Source organism: Saccostrea echinata, unplaced genomic scaffold, assembly GCF_033153115.1.
Source record: "Saccostrea echinata isolate AGI-Se365-2 ecotype Australia unplaced genomic scaffold, CSIRO_AGI_Sech_v1 ptg000003l, whole genome shotgun sequence".
NCBI lineage: Eukaryota > Metazoa > Mollusca > Bivalvia > Ostreida > Ostreidae > Saccostrea > Saccostrea echinata.
In genome coordinates this window covers 10,257,389-10,276,376 of record NW_026889752.1, presented here as the reverse complement: position 1 = coordinate 10,276,376, position 18,988 = coordinate 10,257,389, and the positions used below count along the sequence as shown (strand labels likewise).

The 18,988-nt window shown below is 31.8% G+C and overlaps 1 protein-coding gene across 1 annotated transcript; it reads left to right on the top strand.

Moving 5' to 3' along the window:
* The first annotated feature begins 12,056 nt into the window (after window positions 1-12,056).
* LOC133178452 (uncharacterized) lies at window positions 12,057-18,636 on the top strand. Its single transcript, XM_061313149.1, has 4 exons — window positions 12,057-12,448; window positions 15,564-15,651; window positions 17,048-17,266; window positions 18,413-18,636. Exons 1-4 carry the CDS (start codon window positions 12,107-12,109, stop codon window positions 18,634-18,636), a joined length of 873 nt encoding a protein of 290 aa, XP_061169133.1. The 5' UTR covers window positions 12,057-12,106.
* Window positions 18,637-18,988: the final 352 nt, after the last annotated feature.

Below are 18,988 nucleotides of genomic sequence, written 5' to 3'. Positions count from 1 at the left end.
GTAAAATAATGCGCATAAATTATTGTGTGACATTTTTGCATTTAAAAACTATCATATTTGGGGTATAAAAAATCTAAACCGGAAATAAAAAACATTTTCTTGTATCAAGTTTTTATGACTTTAGTGCTGATAGGGTGAGAGTATCGTGTAGTTTAAAATAATGAAAGAAAAAGTTGGGGTCAGTGATATTAACTTATATATTATTAACTGAAATATTTGTCAAGATATGCAATTTCCAGGCAAAAACGATATAAATAAATAAATAAATAAATATATATATATATATATATATATATATATATATATATATATATATATATATATATATATATATATATATATATATATATATATATATATATATATATATATATATATATATATATATATATAACACAATCCAAATCAAAAAGAGAAAATCAAAATTCCTTTTTTAAACCTGATTTTTCAAATCTGAAGTCGAAAATGGTCTAAAAGTCAATAAGTGAGCCTCTACAAGGGAGCTTTTTGAGAAATTCGCCACTTTAAGTGCAATTTAAGAGAGGAACGTTTCTCTTCATCAGAAATCTTCCTCGTTGTCTCCTTAGTTCTGTGCACAAAAATTCTATTTGAGGAACGTTCCTCTTTTATTTCAGATTGCTCATAATAAATATGTGTTTGTATATACAATGCTATACGAGGAACGTTCCTCTATCAATTTCAATTGATAATACATACTTTATCCATGAACCCTAATACAGATTATATTTGAGGAACGTTCCTCTACCAATTCCAATCAATGGTGCAACAAAGATCAATCTAAATACACTGAACATTTGAGGAACGTTCCTCTTCCCATTTTAAAATATTAACAATATATACATGAATCTGAACCCAATGAATCTGAGGAACGTTCCTCTCCTAAATGTTGGCACTGGCTTCATAAGAGGAACGTTCCTCTCCTATTTGTTGGCACTGGTTTCATAGAGGAACGTTCCTCTCCTATTTGTTGGCACTGGTTTCATAGAGGAATGTTCCTCTCCTATTTGTTGACACTGGCTTCGTAAGAGGAACGTTCCTCTCCTATCTGTTGACACTGGCTTCATAAGAGGAACGTTCCTCTCCTATTTGATCACACTGGCTTCATAAGAGGAACGTTCCTCTCCTATCTGTAAACAATGGCTTCATAAGCCTGAACACATAACATATCTGAGAAACGTTCCTCTTCCCATTTTAAATTTTAACTCTTTATACATGAAAACAGCGGATTTGAGGAAAGTACGCTGGATTCCCTTAAGGAGGAGAAGGACCTTGAGCTGAAAAAATACTTGTCATTCAATTTTTTTCATATTTTGTATATTTCTAATTGAGTATGTCCCACATATCTTAAAGCAGTTAAATCATTAGGTTTCTTACCTTATTTTGGAGATATTGATTGACAAATACTATGCCCTACAGTATCTAAGTGGAGTTTTAATTCTCCATGTTTCCGGGCGCATTACTCTGTCCATAATGGGATTTTTTAAGCATACATAAAAAATATCAAAGTGGACATGTATCTTTTAAAATATTTCAGAGTATAACTAGGATTTAAAATTCGAAAAAGCAAGTTTTGTCTATCACACTGCATCTGGATAGGGAAAATAACGCACTTTTTAAGACAACTTAAACAATAAAAAACGTAATTTACAAAAAATTCTATCATTCAATATTTTTTAATTTACGTTGAAATGCAAATCCTTCAAATTATTGATTAACTGTAAAAGTTTCGAATGATGAAGCTGACCTCATTATTTCACAGGACATCGTTGAAGAGGACATAAGCATGACAAAAACGTGTCATGTTACATTTCTCGAGTACGGGAAAAACCAACTATGACGTCACACGTAAGCTAAATAAGCGAAATAAGATATACCTACATCAGATTTCCGTCATCAGCCATCAAAAATAATTTTTGTGTCCCCCGTTTTTCAAAATATTTCATCATATACTGATTATGACCTGTTTTTACATAATAATACCGCCCCTCTGTTCACCGAGTATGATCTTGCTGCACTAACAAATCATGTATGACGTCACCGACTTGTTGGACGCGCAGTTTAGGGAAACAGAGGAGTGGATCAATCTTTTTCATTATTTGTTAATGTTTACAAGAATGTTAAAACTTTTTTTTATTTTTTTTTATATAAGATGGTAATTAAAGTTAAAAAATTGTCAAAAAATTATACAAGAACTGATGCTTTACACGTTTTGCGCTTATATAAACGGAGACTATGACGTAGTTAAACAGAGTCATGTGACCATGTGTCCTTCATCCCCTTAAGAAGTAGATGACTCCTGTTGATTTTAAGATCACAAGATCAAACATCAAGGATGAAACTTCTCTGGACAAAGAAAAATATTGTCTGCTTAAAATTTATTTAAAAAATTATAGTTTGTAGGAAACTGAGAAAAAGATGTTGGTCAATGTGTCTTCAAGTATATGGGATTCTTTAAGTGATGCTTTTTGAGAAGGTAGAGAATTGATGAATTTGTAACCCTTTTTGTAAATGTGGTGGTTTTTATGCATTTTAACCACAATAATTTTAAAGCAACAGAGTGCAAAGATTCATAATCAATTTGCATTTCCTGTACAGCATGACATGGTTCATTCATGGTTCACCATTGGTAATTCTTCTGGATCAAGTATAAAGAAATATTTTAAATGTATTTCATTATTTGAGTGATGTGTCAATCATATGATTTGTTTCCATCTATCACTAAAGATTCCCGTTAACTTATGAATTCATAGATATTTTCTTGTAGGAAAGGTAACACTGAAAAAAAAACTATGTTTAGGCCTACATGTACATTCTTGTGTAAAGGTGTGGACCCCCCCCCCCCCCCCCTTGAAAAAAAAAATCCTGGATTTGCACATATTGCTTGTAAATATAAATATCATTTATTATTTTAAAGATGCAAACCTGAAACTTAAGTAAAGCAAAATGCAGTCATGATTTATGAGCCTTAATTTCATATGGTAAAGGGAACTGGGAGAGAATACAGTGTGTGTAAAGTACTGTCATGTAGCTCGATAAGTCTTTCTGTGATCTCGGGTTCGTGCCCTGGTTGCAAAAATGATAAAAAGGAATATACGTAGAAACTGTTCCTTCACAAAATGTTCGGTACTTTGAAGTTTAAGTTGCAGGTCTTTCAAATGAGACCTCGAACGGGCTCACCATGTTTGAGGTGTTTGCACGCCAGAGAACCTTCACTGCTCAATTGCCCTGAGTGTCATGCGAATAAGTAAAGGTCTAAATTTGAAGCCTTCACCAGCATCAGGTGACCTCTCATACAAGTGACATTTTCCTCCAAGAGACAATCAATAAATCAAAAAGTTATACTGTATTCTCCTGAACACATAAATTTACCACCGATTTGATATAAAGCTGCCGTATAAAACATACACGTAGAAATTAAAATAAAAAGAAATGTAACAATGACAATTTTCTTAAATATTTAAAATTGTATTTAATATTTATATGAAATGATAAAAATTGAAACTAAGTATCCTTACCCTTAGCTTTTCTAGTTTATTTCATCCGAGATTCAAATGCAGATTTCCAATCAATTCTATTCGGTTGAACATCCACTCATTTAATTGAAAATTAAATAATATTACAGAGATGTGTCTCTACTGATATGTATCCCGGCCCGGTTTGTTCATAGAAATCTTCATCGGATACATCAAGTGCTTGAACAAGAATAATTATTTGTCCGTATCACAGTATAATACACAGGTATCTCATTGTCAATTTCTCCATTTCTTAATTCCCCATTCAATCAAACTACAGTACATTGTCTTCTGATGAATACTATTCCTGCTAGTCAATTAAAGCAAGCTCTTCATGTGCAATTGACCTACTGAATGGAAACACGGTACCACTATTTGAAGAAATGTCAATCAAGACACTCCACACTGAAATGATTGTGGATGTGTTATCAGACTTTGGGCATGTGGATCTCTCAAACATAGCAAACCCATGTTCTCGATGTCAACTTAGAGTATAGTCATGAAAAAGAAAAACTACTTTGCTGGATAAAAAACAGGATGTTGCAGTCCCTCACTATTAAGGATGTATCAAGGTACATATGCAAATATTTATTTAAATGTATAATAAATCTTTATATATACCATGTATTGTTTGCATAAGAAATGGAAATAAAAGATTTAATTAATAACTTTGTCAAAGTTATTATAGCCTATTGAAATGCTAGATTAGACACTTCTAAATAACAGTAAATTATGAATGAGAAATTTATTGTTTTGATAAATAAACTAATGTGCCTTTGGTTTCGGTGTAATCTATCCGGTCATGACACCTGTTGCAGCAGCAGTTCATTACTGAGAGAAGGATCCTAAACAAATCAAGTATGTAGTCATAATTATCATTGAGAAAATTAGAAAATCTATGACATCCAGTGTATGTTTTCAAATGTTGTGCATAGCAGCAATGAGACTGCTTGTTTTATATTTTATTTATTTATTTTGTTGGGGTGGAGGGGGGGGGGGTCCATGTCCATGATTTAAGAAAAACACTAGGGCTGTGTATTGAGCAAAAAAAAAAAAAAAAAAAAAAAAAAAAAAAAAAAAAAAAAAAAAAATTGATAGATATTTTATTATGCGATATCCAATATATTGGATTCTTTAACAAGTCTATAAAAAAGTCTTATAATTCATTTAATGCATGAATTTTATAAAAACTAATTGTTTTATATCCCATTTCGAAGTTCTTATCTCACTGTCATAACAAATTACACTTCAAATTCAAACTTTTAATGAATGTGAAAAAAAAAAACATGTTAAATAATGTTGTCTATGTATTTTGTAATATATTTATCTAAGATGTGCTATCTCCTTAATGATTATATCATTATTGGTCAATTTTAATTCAAAACAGTGAAAAATATAACCTTTGATGATTGAAATTCCCAACTTTTTCACAGAATTAAAAGAAAATCTGCCTGTCCGATACGTATTGGAAGTTCTTTTTTCGATACGATATATTCTTAAATATTCAGATACGTATTGATTATTCGATATATTGATACAGCCCTAAAAACACATACACATAAAAAAGACATCACACACACAAATATTTTTAATAAGAAAACTGATGCCTAAACAATAAAAGTTTTTGGGAAATAACATTCCTTGTTCATGTTGTTCATGATAATGTCATGCAGTCAAAATACCTAACCCATGTAAATTAGTAGGAGTTTTTTGTGTTGGGACACCACTTTTGACATTTGTTTCCCAGAAGCAAAATTGATAATAATTCTTATTGATATTTTTCTCCTTAAAAAATTTGCCCACCTCCCATTAAAAAAACTGAACTCCTATATAACATTTTAATAATATTTATAATATACATAGTAGAGTTTTTTTTTCATATAATATTTTTGTAGAATGGAATGACTTGACATGTACATGTATTGAAGAGGTACATTATTTCCAAAAGATATTTCAAGTTTTTTCCCTTGCATTTTGAATTATTTGGAAAGACCCAGTATTTTTAATGTAAAGCTGTATTTGCTTTCTTTTATCAAACATTGATTTGATAAAGAAAATGCTAAAGCTTTGATTCACCCAGTTCAATCCATATGTCATCTGTGCTTCACTAGGTGCTCAGCACTGTTAATTTCAATGACGTTAGAGAGCAGAGCATGCCAATTCACCCAGGCTCAGGGGAATAATGTCACAGAAGTAATGTGTTTAAACTAAACAGAGCCCTGTAGTTTGTTTATTTATCCCCAATACTAAACGGCTTCACGGCTTGGCTTCACGTAGTGTTCACTGGTCAATTGTTTATACTTTCCAAAGATATCATTACATATAACTCTGCTATTTTGTATTTAATTAAGCTTATCTTAGATTGGAATCAAGTGTTGTTCTTTAATTACCAGCAACAGTGACCTTGTCAAAGATCATACTCAACCATATGGAAAATTGTTCTTGATAGTTTTGCTAATTGTTAACTTGAAATGTTTTGGAAAAAAGACAAATCCAATTAAATCTTTAATAATGTACTCTTTGAAAAAAGTCTGCTGCAGGTAGCATACATAAGGGATACTTCACAAAATTGTGTAAAATAATTGTTTTCATCACTCACACTAACAACATCATAATTCTCAACTAAGTATATTATATGTTTGAGAAACATCATAAATGCTAAAAAATCACAATTGAAAAATTTAAAATAATTAAATACGTGTTACCAGTACCTGATAAAAATCATAATAGTGTTGTTTCTAATTAAATACTCAATTCTGAGTAACAGTTTCACTAATCGATACTCACATCATTCGATGCTTAACCACGATTTTGTATTTATTTATTCATTATGTAAAAACGGAGTAAAAAAATAATTGAAGAGGCTCATGCTTACATCACATGCTTGATATGCGTACAAAGGTTCTTATGACCATTGATTAAATATCTTAATTTATTCTTATAGCACTTGTCAAGCCATAAAGAGATTTCTTGATGATTTAAAAGAGTTAAAGAAAACCTTCCTATATTATTTCTCCATAATGAAAGCTGATAAGACAGAGGCTATATATAAATTGACCTGTAATTTTACAGATGACATGGGCTGTTAATCTTGCTGTAGCTGATCACTAGATTATCAATCCCAAATGACCCACTCTGCAATCCTAGATACAGTGCATCTGTGAAATTCTGATTTTGCTTGTTTCTGCAAACTTACCAATAAATCACAGAGACAGATTCGGATCTAGCAATTTGGAAAAGGGGAAATAGGTGGGGGAGGGGAGGGGGGGGGGCTAGATCGATATCCAGTTAATAAAACAGAATGATTTTATTACTCAGTGCAAAATATTCTTTAAATGTTAATTTTATAGAATCTTCTAAATCAATACATATTTTTTAAAGTGTTCCAGAGGAAATATGGATTTTTTTTCTTGCAAAGAAAGTCAAAGGTCAAGGTCAAGTGGACTGTTACGCTGGTATTTTTTTCAAAATATTTTATTACAAACAGTGCTTATGCTAAATAGCCTAGACTCAGCTCTTAAATGTCAAAAATAAGTTGAATATCGGCACTGTGAACTATTTTAAAAAGTAGGTCAAAGGTCAAGTTCAAGGGTCAGGAGGTCGGTAACTATTGTAAAATACAAAAGCCGTCGTGCAGAGCTATACATGTGCAAAATATGAAATCCATACCTTTTACAGTTCACGAGATATAAGGTGTGACAGACGGACGGACGGATGGACAGGCAGACAGACGCTGGGTAAAGAGATCCCTAAGTGCCGCTCTGCTCTACAGACAACACAAAAATGATGTCCAAAGTTTCTTACAAAGTTCAATTTCGTATTACCATGTAACAGTTTACATAAAGGACGTGACTTAGAAACTATTCATTGAACATAAAATTCTGCACTCAGTATTGGAACTGCCCAACTTGCTGACTTATAATAACTGGCAGTGAACATTGTCAATTTATTCCGATATTTATCCTGTTCTGAAACTCAGCAATAAATGTCAAAACTTGATACCCTCTCCCAATCCAGCCAACCTGATTTGTGGTCAAGACCTTATTACCTAATTAGATCATTGTAGTCATTAACATTTACATCTACCACACTTACAAGGTTAAGATAATGTAAAATGTAAAACACTTTTTTGAGGCCAAATGATAAGTATTCTTATGCTATCTATAAATTTTATATCTATTTTATTTTTAAAGATTGCTCTGAAGTGTGTAATGTTTGACCAATAAGAGCATTATTAACCTAAGGGACTGGGAATATAAAAATTATACTTCTATACATTGACCACAGAATGCTGTTTGGTTTGCTTTCTAGAAATACTTCAATTTTTTAAAGTGCTAAGCATAGCTAAGAATAGCTGCAGTGCTTTAATTTTTGTCACCAGTTGGCAATTTGATTTCGTGTTTTAGGATAACTGCCACCTATTGGCCTTAATATATATTATCTGTGCCTAGTAGGTTATTTTTTAAAATAAGTTTTTACTAGTGATACAATATAGTATACTATGATTGCTTTGACAATTAAAACAGTAGTGTGGAAATATAGTTTCTGATTAAGAATTTAAGTGGAAAAATAATTTTCAAAAAAAAAAAAAACAAAAACAAAAAAAACCTCTTAGTTAGTTAAAAACAATTAAATTCTGCCCTAATGACTTGCAATTGTAAGCTACATTACCTACATCCCTTTTGTCTTTTTAAATATATTGACATTATCCTAATTTCTAAGGAGTTGAAATTGAAATTGTCTAATCAGTTCAATTACAGAATGTTAAATTCTCTTAATTAATTGCTTCGATCTTCTAACTGCATATCTGTATCTATTATTAGACCCTGACTGATATGAACTCTCAGCAAGTAATCAGATATCATCATATCATCAGCACTGGTCTTCACTGTCCATGAAGCCTGTCCCCTGCAGTCTCAGGGGATAGATAGGGGATATAGTTGCAAGAGCTGGTTTAAGGCAAATCTCATAATGTTTCACTAGCATATATGATTGGCAGTGATTGATATCAAGTAATCTGTGAACAGGGCACGAGCAATATGTCAAAGTCAGTTGTATAAAGAATGGTCTGGAGAGGGGGGAGGGTGTTAATAGACAGATCACTATAAACATGATAGAGTCAATACTTCATTTTTATTAGGACACAAATTTCAGTCTTTGAAGTTTATCTGAAAGGTTACTAATGCAAAGTAAAAATGAGAATCAGAATTAAAGTAGGTTCTTGTAGATAAAGGAGAATACATATTTAAAACTCATGAAATAAAATTTGACAGCTGCACTTTTTCTTTGGAAAAGGATAAATGAAACTTTTCCAAATTATGACCTTATAATCATATATAACAGATAACAAATTAAAACTTGTGAAAGAGATTCTAATGTGATGTCTAAGATACAATATCTATTTCAAAGAAAGGATGAATAAAGATAATTTATGTGAGGAGTATGGGTTTCAATTAAGACCTCACAAAAAAAAAAACACTTCTCTTAAAACATTACCTTTTGTTTTTCAAGATTATACATGTATTTTCATAATTCATAGCAAATAAAATTTCAAAATTTTAATCCAAGTTCTCCATTTTTCACTGGTTTTTTAAATCTCATTTTAGATGAGACATCATACGTAATCTTATTACCACTATACAAATATTTTCTAATATTCTATCTCTGCTACTTTATCTTTAAATCACAATTTTGAAAATCTGGAGGGCCCTTAATTTATTACTTTATTTAAATTTTAAAATGTGATACTGAATGTGACATTTTTCCAACAGATGATGACACTAAAGAATTTGTTGATGAAAAAAGCAGTTATGAACCTTTGGAGACCAAGGAATTGGATACAGGTTTTCTACCTATTTCCGGTATAAAGGAAGATGTAACTGAGAAAGAACCATGGAGATCCTCAATGATATGGTTTAGTTTCCTGGTTTAAAATTAAAAAAACATGGGTGTTAACCCAGGTAGACATTGTAGAAAGTAATGTGAATGCCATTCAGTGAAAGGGTAGCATATTGTTTGAAATGCTTTCTAGAAGTAGTAATGAAAATTTTGAAGTTCCTGAATTGTATTTTGTAACTATGGCACTTTATACTTCCTAATATACTAGTATGTACTAGGCAAGAGTTTTTGTTACAACATTGAATAATTTAAACATACAATAAAATCAAGTACAACAAAACATTGGAATTCTTGTAATAAGTTTTAACATCATGTTGAATTTTAAATGTTCTTGAAAATGTGTGCAATGACAGAACAATTATTCAGAGAGGAAGATTATTTTGGGGATTTTGGAGTTTTGATATATTAAATATGGAAGCCCTTTCATTTGTTCTGCAATTAATTTTCCTAGAACTAATCTCAAATGCATCATATGTCATCCAAGTCCCTTGAATTCGTGTTGATACATGTATACTGTACATTGCACATACTTGTACTTAAGTCAAATATTTCTTTGTGCATGATTGATATAATGCTTTAACATAGCTTTATTAAAATATACTTTTTTAAAATGTCAAAATGACTTTTCATATACATATTTTTTATAGTGTTTGCGGATAAAAAACAAACAAAGTTTCTACAAATATGTACTCATTTCATGTGCTAAAGAGGAACGTTCCTTCAATGCTTTATGCATGCATAGAAAGGAACGTTCCTCCAATGTGTCATACGTAAACATGCAGTGTAAGATATTTAAAGATATAGGCAAACTTGAGAGAGGAACGTTCCGCAAATGTCTGATGTTTGATCATGCATGAGTTGTCTACAGATATGTGAATTTGAGAGAGGAACGTTAACGTTCCTCAAATGCAAGTCTTAAGCTTCACAAGATATAGTACTCAACAGCAATGCAACCATTTGTGAGAGGAACGTTCCTCAAATGCCTGCTGTAATAAACTTTATGAATAAGGTATCAACAGATAGAAATCTGAGAGAGGAACGTTCCTCGTACGTGAATGTCTATAAGATGTTTAAAAATATAGGTAAATTTCAGAGAGGAACGTTCTTCAAATGCCCGAGGTGTTAAGATTCATGAGGTATTTAAAGAACAAGTTTATAAGAGAGAGGAAAGTTCATCTCTCTGCCTGATGTGGTAAGATTCATGAGGTATTTAAAAATACGAGTTTATAAGAGAGAGGAACGTTCCTCAAATGTCTTATTGTAACAAATAATTTGAAATGTATAGAGAGGAACGTTCCTCAAAAACCAAAAAAAATCACCATAAAGTGAACACATATAAGAATTTTCAGACGAAAATGACTTCAGATTGTAAAAACTGGGTAAAAAAAGGGAATTTTGATTTTCTCTTTTTGATTTGGATTGTGTTTTATATACAAATGTATATCGGCAAAATTATTGGGGAGGAGGCGTCCCCGAGCCCCCCCGCTATGCATACATACGGCTTTCAATGACCTATCTTACTAAAAAGCTGAATGTGTTCATTGATTGGAAAACAACATTAGGTTTTCATGAGAAATAAAGGAGAAAATATTCACTTGAAGCAAAGTATTATTTCATGACGTATTTTTAACTTGCATTAACAGATGTTTTTTTTCTTAAGAAGGTTTTTAGAATTTAATTTAAAGTAAAAGACATATACTAGTATGTTCACTATTCGAAGAGCAGAATAAACCCCTTAACTGGAATTCAACTTTTCGAAATATCTTTAATGGGAAGCAGAATCATTTAAATAATATTAATGTTTTTCTTTAAAAGTACATGTAGTTCTTAGCTATATATATTGTACTTTATTAAATCTGCATCGTATGCACATTTTATATGATTTGCAGAAAAATTATCATCAACAATAATGCTCTTTGAACTCACAAAGCACTTTGGTCATGCTTCGCAGCTGATGGGCAATTCAGATTTTCTATGCTCAACAGGGGTACTCCAATATTTAATTAAAAGTGTAATCTGAGTTGAGAAAAACTTTAAGAAATATTTCATCGTAATGCACAGACCCCCCCCCCCCCCGAGATAATGAAAATCGTTGAACAATTGAAACTGTAGTCAAATTGCAGTATTCCATATAAGAACAAAACAATTAAATACATGGTATATTTCACTTCTACGCAGAATGTCGTATAGATAAAGCATTAACATTAATAATTAAAGAATGAATGGCTTGTTTTTATCGTGTTACGTTCCTTCAATGAAGTAAAAATTATGTAATTCAGTAAACTTGATACAAAAGTTTAAGCATTGTTCATCTTTTGCATTGGGTTGTAAATAGGTTCAAATTAAGATCAGTATGATTGGTCGTTTCTTTTACTGTGTATATTTTGTGTTTGGTATTCACCATGGTTTTGAAAACAGTGTTATTGTTGAAATGATGTGGAAACCTGCACAAAAGCATTTCCTGGTATTTTTACTCAATTAATCATTCAAATTCTATGTACATGGAGTTTGGGGTTCCGAAGAGAAAGATGAATTCATAATTATATAAGTAGAGCAGTGAAATAGTGTAATAACACAAACTTATACGTGGCCGTAGTGATATCACAGCTTGTGAATTTTAAGCCAGAACCTTTTTACAGAATTAAATAACAATTGTATTTTGGGAAAAAAAGACAATGACGAAGATTCTTACTATTTTTCGATTTACCTTTTTATGGAGTCAATTGTTTCAAATATGTGTTACTTCACAATGTGAGATGTCAGGCATGCAAACGTCCATGAAAAATAACATGAGGTTTAAATTCACCTTTAAGACATTCAGTACAATGGGAAGAAAAATGTGCATAAAGAAATGCCTTAATTATCCATCTTGTCTTTCAATTAATTTTGAAAGAGCACACCTGAAATGTGAACTTATTCAGTTTTCAAGCGAAGTCAATTCCCTGTTTTTATTGGAAGAATCTGGATTTGAACACATTATTATCAATAAGACGAACACATCACTAAAAACTGAAAAGGTAAGAATTCAGTATTGAATGAGAGACAGGGAAGATATTGTTACAATTTTGATAAATTTTTTAAACCCATAACAACTGTCTCTTTTAAATAAATTCTTAAAGTGTAATGAAGTTTAGTTAGTAATATATCATTGTCAGCTAGATGGATAAGAGAGGAAAATAATTTCTCTGATACCTGTTGCCACTTTCTTCTTATTAACTCGAATTGTCTGAATATTAGAGAATTATTTGTCGTTGTATATATAGAGGATATGAAGTGTTTTGTAGTTGGATATAGAAATTATTTCACGAGTGGGTCAGGATTATCATTATATAAAATTTTAATTTTTCATTTACTTAAAAAAAACACAACTTTTTTCTTGCAATATTTTAAAGAAGATTCTGCATGGATTGTAACATAATTTTACAAAGAATATTTGAAGTATTATATATGAAGTTCATGTATTATTTCAAATAATTGAATGGCATGGAAAGAAGAATATCAAAAGTAGAGACAGAAAACCATTTCAGATAACAATTCTCAATAATTTGATCCTTGACCTGATTTAATACTTTCAGAATCAGGGAAATATGAATAAATTGGGCCTTTAAATAGTTTAGAGGTCCTGTCATTAAGAAAATTGACGGAGGAAACTCGGAATGGAATAAAATGTTTATCGTTCATATTCTAATTGTTTATATATATTTAACAACACTTTTCCATTTCTATCATATTTGAATTTTCATTACTCAGAGTTTTCTTGTTATATTTTGTTAATAAAGAAAATATTGGTCATAAAGTAAAAAAAAATGAGGTTTTTCCAGAGAAATACTCAGAAACTACAAGCATGAAAAGTAGGTCAATGACCTAATTATTTAATTGATTGTATATTGTTTAACGTCCCATTCGAGAATTTTTCACTCATATAGGGACGTCACCGTATGCTGGTGAAGGGCTTCAAACTTAGATCTATACTCGGCACTCAGGGCCATTGAGCAGTGAGGGTTCTTTAACGTGCCAACGCCTACCGTGACAAGGGACCTCGGTTTTTAAAGTCTCATCCGAAAGACCCGTAACTTTCAGTTCTAGTGCCGGGTACTTGGCGAAAGAACAGTCACTACCTATTTTTACGTCTTAGGTTTGACGCTGCGTGGCCAACGAGAAATGAACCCGGGCCTCCCGATCACGAAGCGAGCGCCCTACCACTAGGCTACCGTGACCGGTACCTAGCTAGTTATTTGAAAGTGAATAAAAACACTACAATGATATGTCTACAATGTTCAGTGGAGTAGTCATATTGCAGAGTTTTTTTGATAAAATAAAATATGTCAGAAAGGACTGATCGTTTAAGAAAAAAATAAAACAAAGAATATATAAAGGATATTCAATGTTTTGTAGTTGGATATGAATTAAGAAATGAATGTAATATTTTTTTCATTGACCGACGTATCAAAGGAAAAATCTGGACGGAAAACGTCATCAATGCGCGTAGCGCATTGATGAAAACGTTTTCTGTCCAAATTTGTTCTTTGATACGTCGGTCAAAGAAAAAAATATTACTTTCATTTCTTATCATTTAATTATGATTTTAAAATAATAAAATGAAACTTTCCCTCAGTTTACTATAAAATTTACGCATCAAAAACAGTGCGTAGGAATATATCACAACAATGTTGCTGAAATTCAAAATGGCTATAGGCCTAACGAAGAAACAACGTTCTCAAATATTGTCGTGTCACTACCAACCTTTTCTAACAATAATTAACAGGTTTGTTTTAACACAGAAAACTTACCTGTTGTGTTATTAATTTTTTGCTATATCCCAATGGGTATATTTTCCCCGGTAAGCTATCTAGGTTCGTAAATTCGCAGATATCCTAACAACTCTTTCTATAGGTCACAGAAATTTTGGATTTCATTTGCGCATCTCTTCATCTGAATTTCAAACATATAAATATGTATCACAACCTGTCCATGCTGTAAAATCTGTAAGAGTCTGTTGCCTACTGTTTAACATTGAAAGAACTCCGTCCTCATTCATGCAGTGTCGTTTTTCTAGATCATTCGATTCCTAAGAATTAACATATTAACGGCATTGGTAGCATAAAAACATTTCTTCACAGTTCTATTGTTCATACCAGTTATATCAAAGTCAAACATTTAACATAGGTATGCTGATTTCTTTCCTTCTTTCCCATTACTGTATTGTTGTCATGCAGACGATCTGATTTGTTTAGCAAAGGGGGATAATTCAAAAAGAAACGAAAGTAGTAAATAAGTCAGGAACGTAACGGACAATTTTCGAAATTCAGGAAAATATCTATTAGAGAACAAGTATTTAATTGTGCCTTTATGTACTGCCGGAAGCGGGAAATATACATGTAAAGACAGCCAAAGTAGTTCCGGCTGCTAAGTGCAAGCGAACTCCAAATTCTATTGATGCAGTTATCAAAAGAATTTTTATCCAATCAGAATCAATTATTTTGTAGAAATTAAATGATGTTTACTTCACGAGAGGGACAGGATTTTTGATATTTTCACGAGTATGAAACACGAGTGAAAATATCAAAAAATCCTGTATCACAAGAAATCCTGTCCAAAAAATCCTGTCTCACAAAAATTAAATTGATCGTGTGATAAGATGAATATTCAGTTTTTTTTGGGACCTGAGATCTTCATCAACCTTTGGTGTCTTTTTCTCCTCTCAACAAATACTCCTGAATAGACAAAAAAAAAAAAAAAAAAAAAAAAAAAAAAAAAAAAACTTTGGATAAAAATTATATAATTAAATCGAATCCAATCTTATATCATTCACAGAGATGTGCATCCAAATTTTTGTGACTCACAAATATGCGTCATTAAATTTGTAACACTGAAGTTAACATAAGATAGTATGTAAGAATGGAAATGTGGGAAAGTAGAATTTGAAAACACTATATAAAACCTTTAATTTTTACACTTGTTTACAGACAATTCAACACAAATCATTTTTGTATACATCAGTATGTATTTGCCATTATTTTCTTTGAAACTGGACTTTAAAATGTTCGACTCCTTTTGGTTAAATATATTTTCTTGAATAGAAAAAATAGTCCAAAAAAAAAAAATCCTTCCAATATATTTCGCTTATTGCAGAAATCCACATCTTTACCAGGAAAGTGCAATGAAATCAATTGTGAACATGTAACAACACGATCAGGACAAAGTTTCTGTTTGCAGGAAGGTGAAAAATCTAAATCTTGAAATTCTGTAGTGTTGAAACTATATACATGATTTGCTATGATACTCGATATAAATTTTCGGAAACGGCTCAAATCCAGATTTATGGAAGTTACATAATTTCACTCTTATAATAGATTTGAATCAAACATTGTATTAAATCGACTGCTGTGTAAAACAGATTGAGTTGAAATTCTGAAATTGAGCCAATTACTAAAAGAAAATTACCGAAGAATTGCTTACGATAACCGATAAATGTTAATTTGAAAACAATTATAAATTAAGGTTTATATCCTACTTATTTTTACATATTTTTTCTATGGTTTTTATATACAGGTGACTTTCGATGGCTCGAACTCCGATCTCTCGAAGTTCTCATTCTCTCGAAGTGAACCTCCGGTCCCGTTTTTTTTTTCTATATAACTAAGCAAATTTATATTACTCCTGATCTCTCTCGAACTCCCGATTTCTCGAAATTCTCTATCTCTAACCAAGACCTGGGTCCCGTTACACATATTTCATTGTTTTTTACTCTCTATCTCTCGAAGTTTTGATTGCGTATATATACACGCCAATCAAGCGTAAAATTAATGCAGCTTGGACTTATCTGGATAATAGTGAACGCCTGGGGCTGGGACGGACTTGTTAATTGGGTGTTTACATAGATGATACTACACCTGTGAGTCGTCCGAGTGTTGATATAGTTACAGTTATTGGTTAATTGGTAAATTACAAACAAATCGCTTCACAACTCATTTAATTTTTGACTAGATGAGGCGATAATTTTGAGAAAATAATTAAGGGAACGTGTCAATACTTTTTCATAGATTACGAACTTTAATATTATTAGAGACTACGCAATCCAAATTTTGGCAAACACTGGACAAGAAAATCCTATCTCAAGAATTGATTACCAATGACGCGCAATCTGGTGAAGGATCGATCAAGCCCGGGGGATAGCCAAATCGACAATTGCTTTTCAGGTTTCATGTAATCATGAAATGAGAACAAATGAATATTGAAACTTAAAAAAAAAATCATTTTATTTATTCAAAATACGTTCATTATTGTTGAAATCAAGTAAATTACCTGTAAAATACGAATGAAAACGTGCAATGACATTATCAACATATACTTCCGGTAAGTACAATAGTAGAAAAATAATGATCGGAACTGAAAATTCCGGATTTTATTCACTTTCTATCTCTCGAACCCCCCGATCTCTCGAATTTTTCTTACGGTCCCTTGAACTTCGAGAGATCGAGAGTAACCTGAGAAAAACAATATTTTATAAGGCACGCAAATTATATGAAATGGCGGGAAATACGGTTAAACTCACTCAAACAGCCAAATCATTAATCTAGTTTATATATAGGTTTTACCAATTTCCTCTTGTAAAGGTATCCGTTCAGCTTATGGAAACTTCGCACAAAACAAGTCTGTTGCCTCCAGTTCTGTTTTTGGCGATGACCATGAGAAATACAGTCCCATGAGACTAACTGATGGCGACCAAAGAGCAATAAATCCATTCTGTGCTGCGACAAAGCCAGAGAGTAATCCATGGATGAGAATAGATCTGGGCTATACTTATCAAATAGATCATGTTCTTGTTTTCAAAGGTATGTTACATGTACAAAAGAACTAATATTTTGACACACATGATTTGAAACAGATAGAGTAAATATTATGAAGTAAAAGTAATTGAGAATTACATTATTTTGCTGTTCATTTGTTGTACTTCAGAATGTGTTTTATGGAGTTATTTTCTTCCTATTTATATTCTCCTTTTACTAGCACTATACACGCCTCAAATTTTATGCTTAAATGTACAGTTGTAACGTGTTGGAAGGTCATGATTAAAGATTATATATATACATCTTATAGTTATCCGATTGAAAAATCAGTTTTCTTGAAACTGTAAAGTTACGCGATTACATTTAGATATCACAACTGTCTGTCATGTACATCTGTGTCCAGCGTAAACATATACTGCACATTTAAACAAATCCCATATTCTTTTCATTTTTGATTTTAATTTGGAAAGAAAAATATAGGTTTACAGGTTTTATCCTTAAAAAAATAATTCGAGTCTTGAGAACAAAATATGTTAGAAGGCCAGCAAACGTGCCTTTTTCAGATTTGCGACAAACAATACGCATGCGCAGCTAAAAAGTTTTGCATTGTATTTTTTTAAGTAGATACAGAGTATGATAGGGTGTGACAGATGACCGAAAAGTGACGTTTAGTTGGTTTTTCTTCAGGAACATTAGATTTAATCAACCTATACAGGGCACTAATTGGTGACTAATTTTGTCGCCATGGTGCCTAAAATCTTAGATTGGCGCCTTAAAATTCTTTATAAGTCGCCTTTATAAGTCTTGGCGACCATTTCAAATTGATCTGGCGATCGTCAAATTCCGGAACTATAAAAATGTCCAACAATTTTTTTTCTGAAGAGGCGAAAAGAAATTTAAAAGTGGAAAAAATCATTTTCTTAGCAATAATCATGTCTTGAGTTTTAGTTCTAACTAATTAGAGATATCAACCCACTGGGGGATGTAGAGACCGGTTCTTCGGATGAAACCGTATAATCTGTTTTGTATACACTTTGTATTATAATTGATTTTACTGGATTTATGTCTTGCAATTTATTTTTAATACTCAAATTCCATTAAAAGTTTTGTGAACTGCGGTAACTATCCATTTCTGCAAAATGCAAGAACGATACTTTATTATTTCAATGCCGGATCAAACTTTAACTATAGGTTGGTTTTGGGATGAACCATGTCAGACATATGAGGTCCGAGTTGGAGCAACGACAACTTGGAACGACATGACGTCATGTGGAGAAGGATTACAAGCAAGAAATGAAACTATCGTCTGCAAAGACTGCCTACTTGGGCGTTATGTCCAACTGCAACTGAAATCAACAAATAGCAACTGTTATATTGTCTTATGTGAAATGGAAGTCATTGCAGCAGTTGTGTAAAGAGCACATTTTTGATATGAGGAATGGTTAGAAGTAATGATTGATTTAAAGATTTTCGCGATTTAATTGCTATTGTAATATTCAACTAGAATATTTATCAATTGCTATTAAATCTTATTATTTTCCCTCGGACTGAAATGTCGCATCCTTATTGGTTTAAACGCAACACGTGACTGCCGGCTACATTTCTATATCCGGCAGGTGAGAATTAATATCTGGCAATATGGCCGGCGCGTTGCATTTACATTTCGATATAAGAAATAATTTATTACAGAAAACATTTTCTATCATGTTTTCTAGTTGAGATTAGAGTAGCGGTCATTTTAAGAATTGACGTCAGATTTTTTTGTGG

Coding starts and splice junctions, on each gene's coding strand:
- LOC133178452 (XM_061313149.1), top strand. CDS start 12,107: ATGACGAAGATTCTTACTATTTTTCGATTTACCTTTTTATGGAGTCAA. Junction 15,652..17,047: donor AAGTTTCTGTTTGCAGGAAG/GTGAAAAATCTA, acceptor CCTCTTGTAAAG/GTATCCGTTCAGCTTATGGA. Junction 17,267..18,412: donor TCATGTTCTTGTTTTCAAAG/GTATGTTACATG, acceptor CTTTAACTATAG/GTTGGTTTTGGGATGAACCA.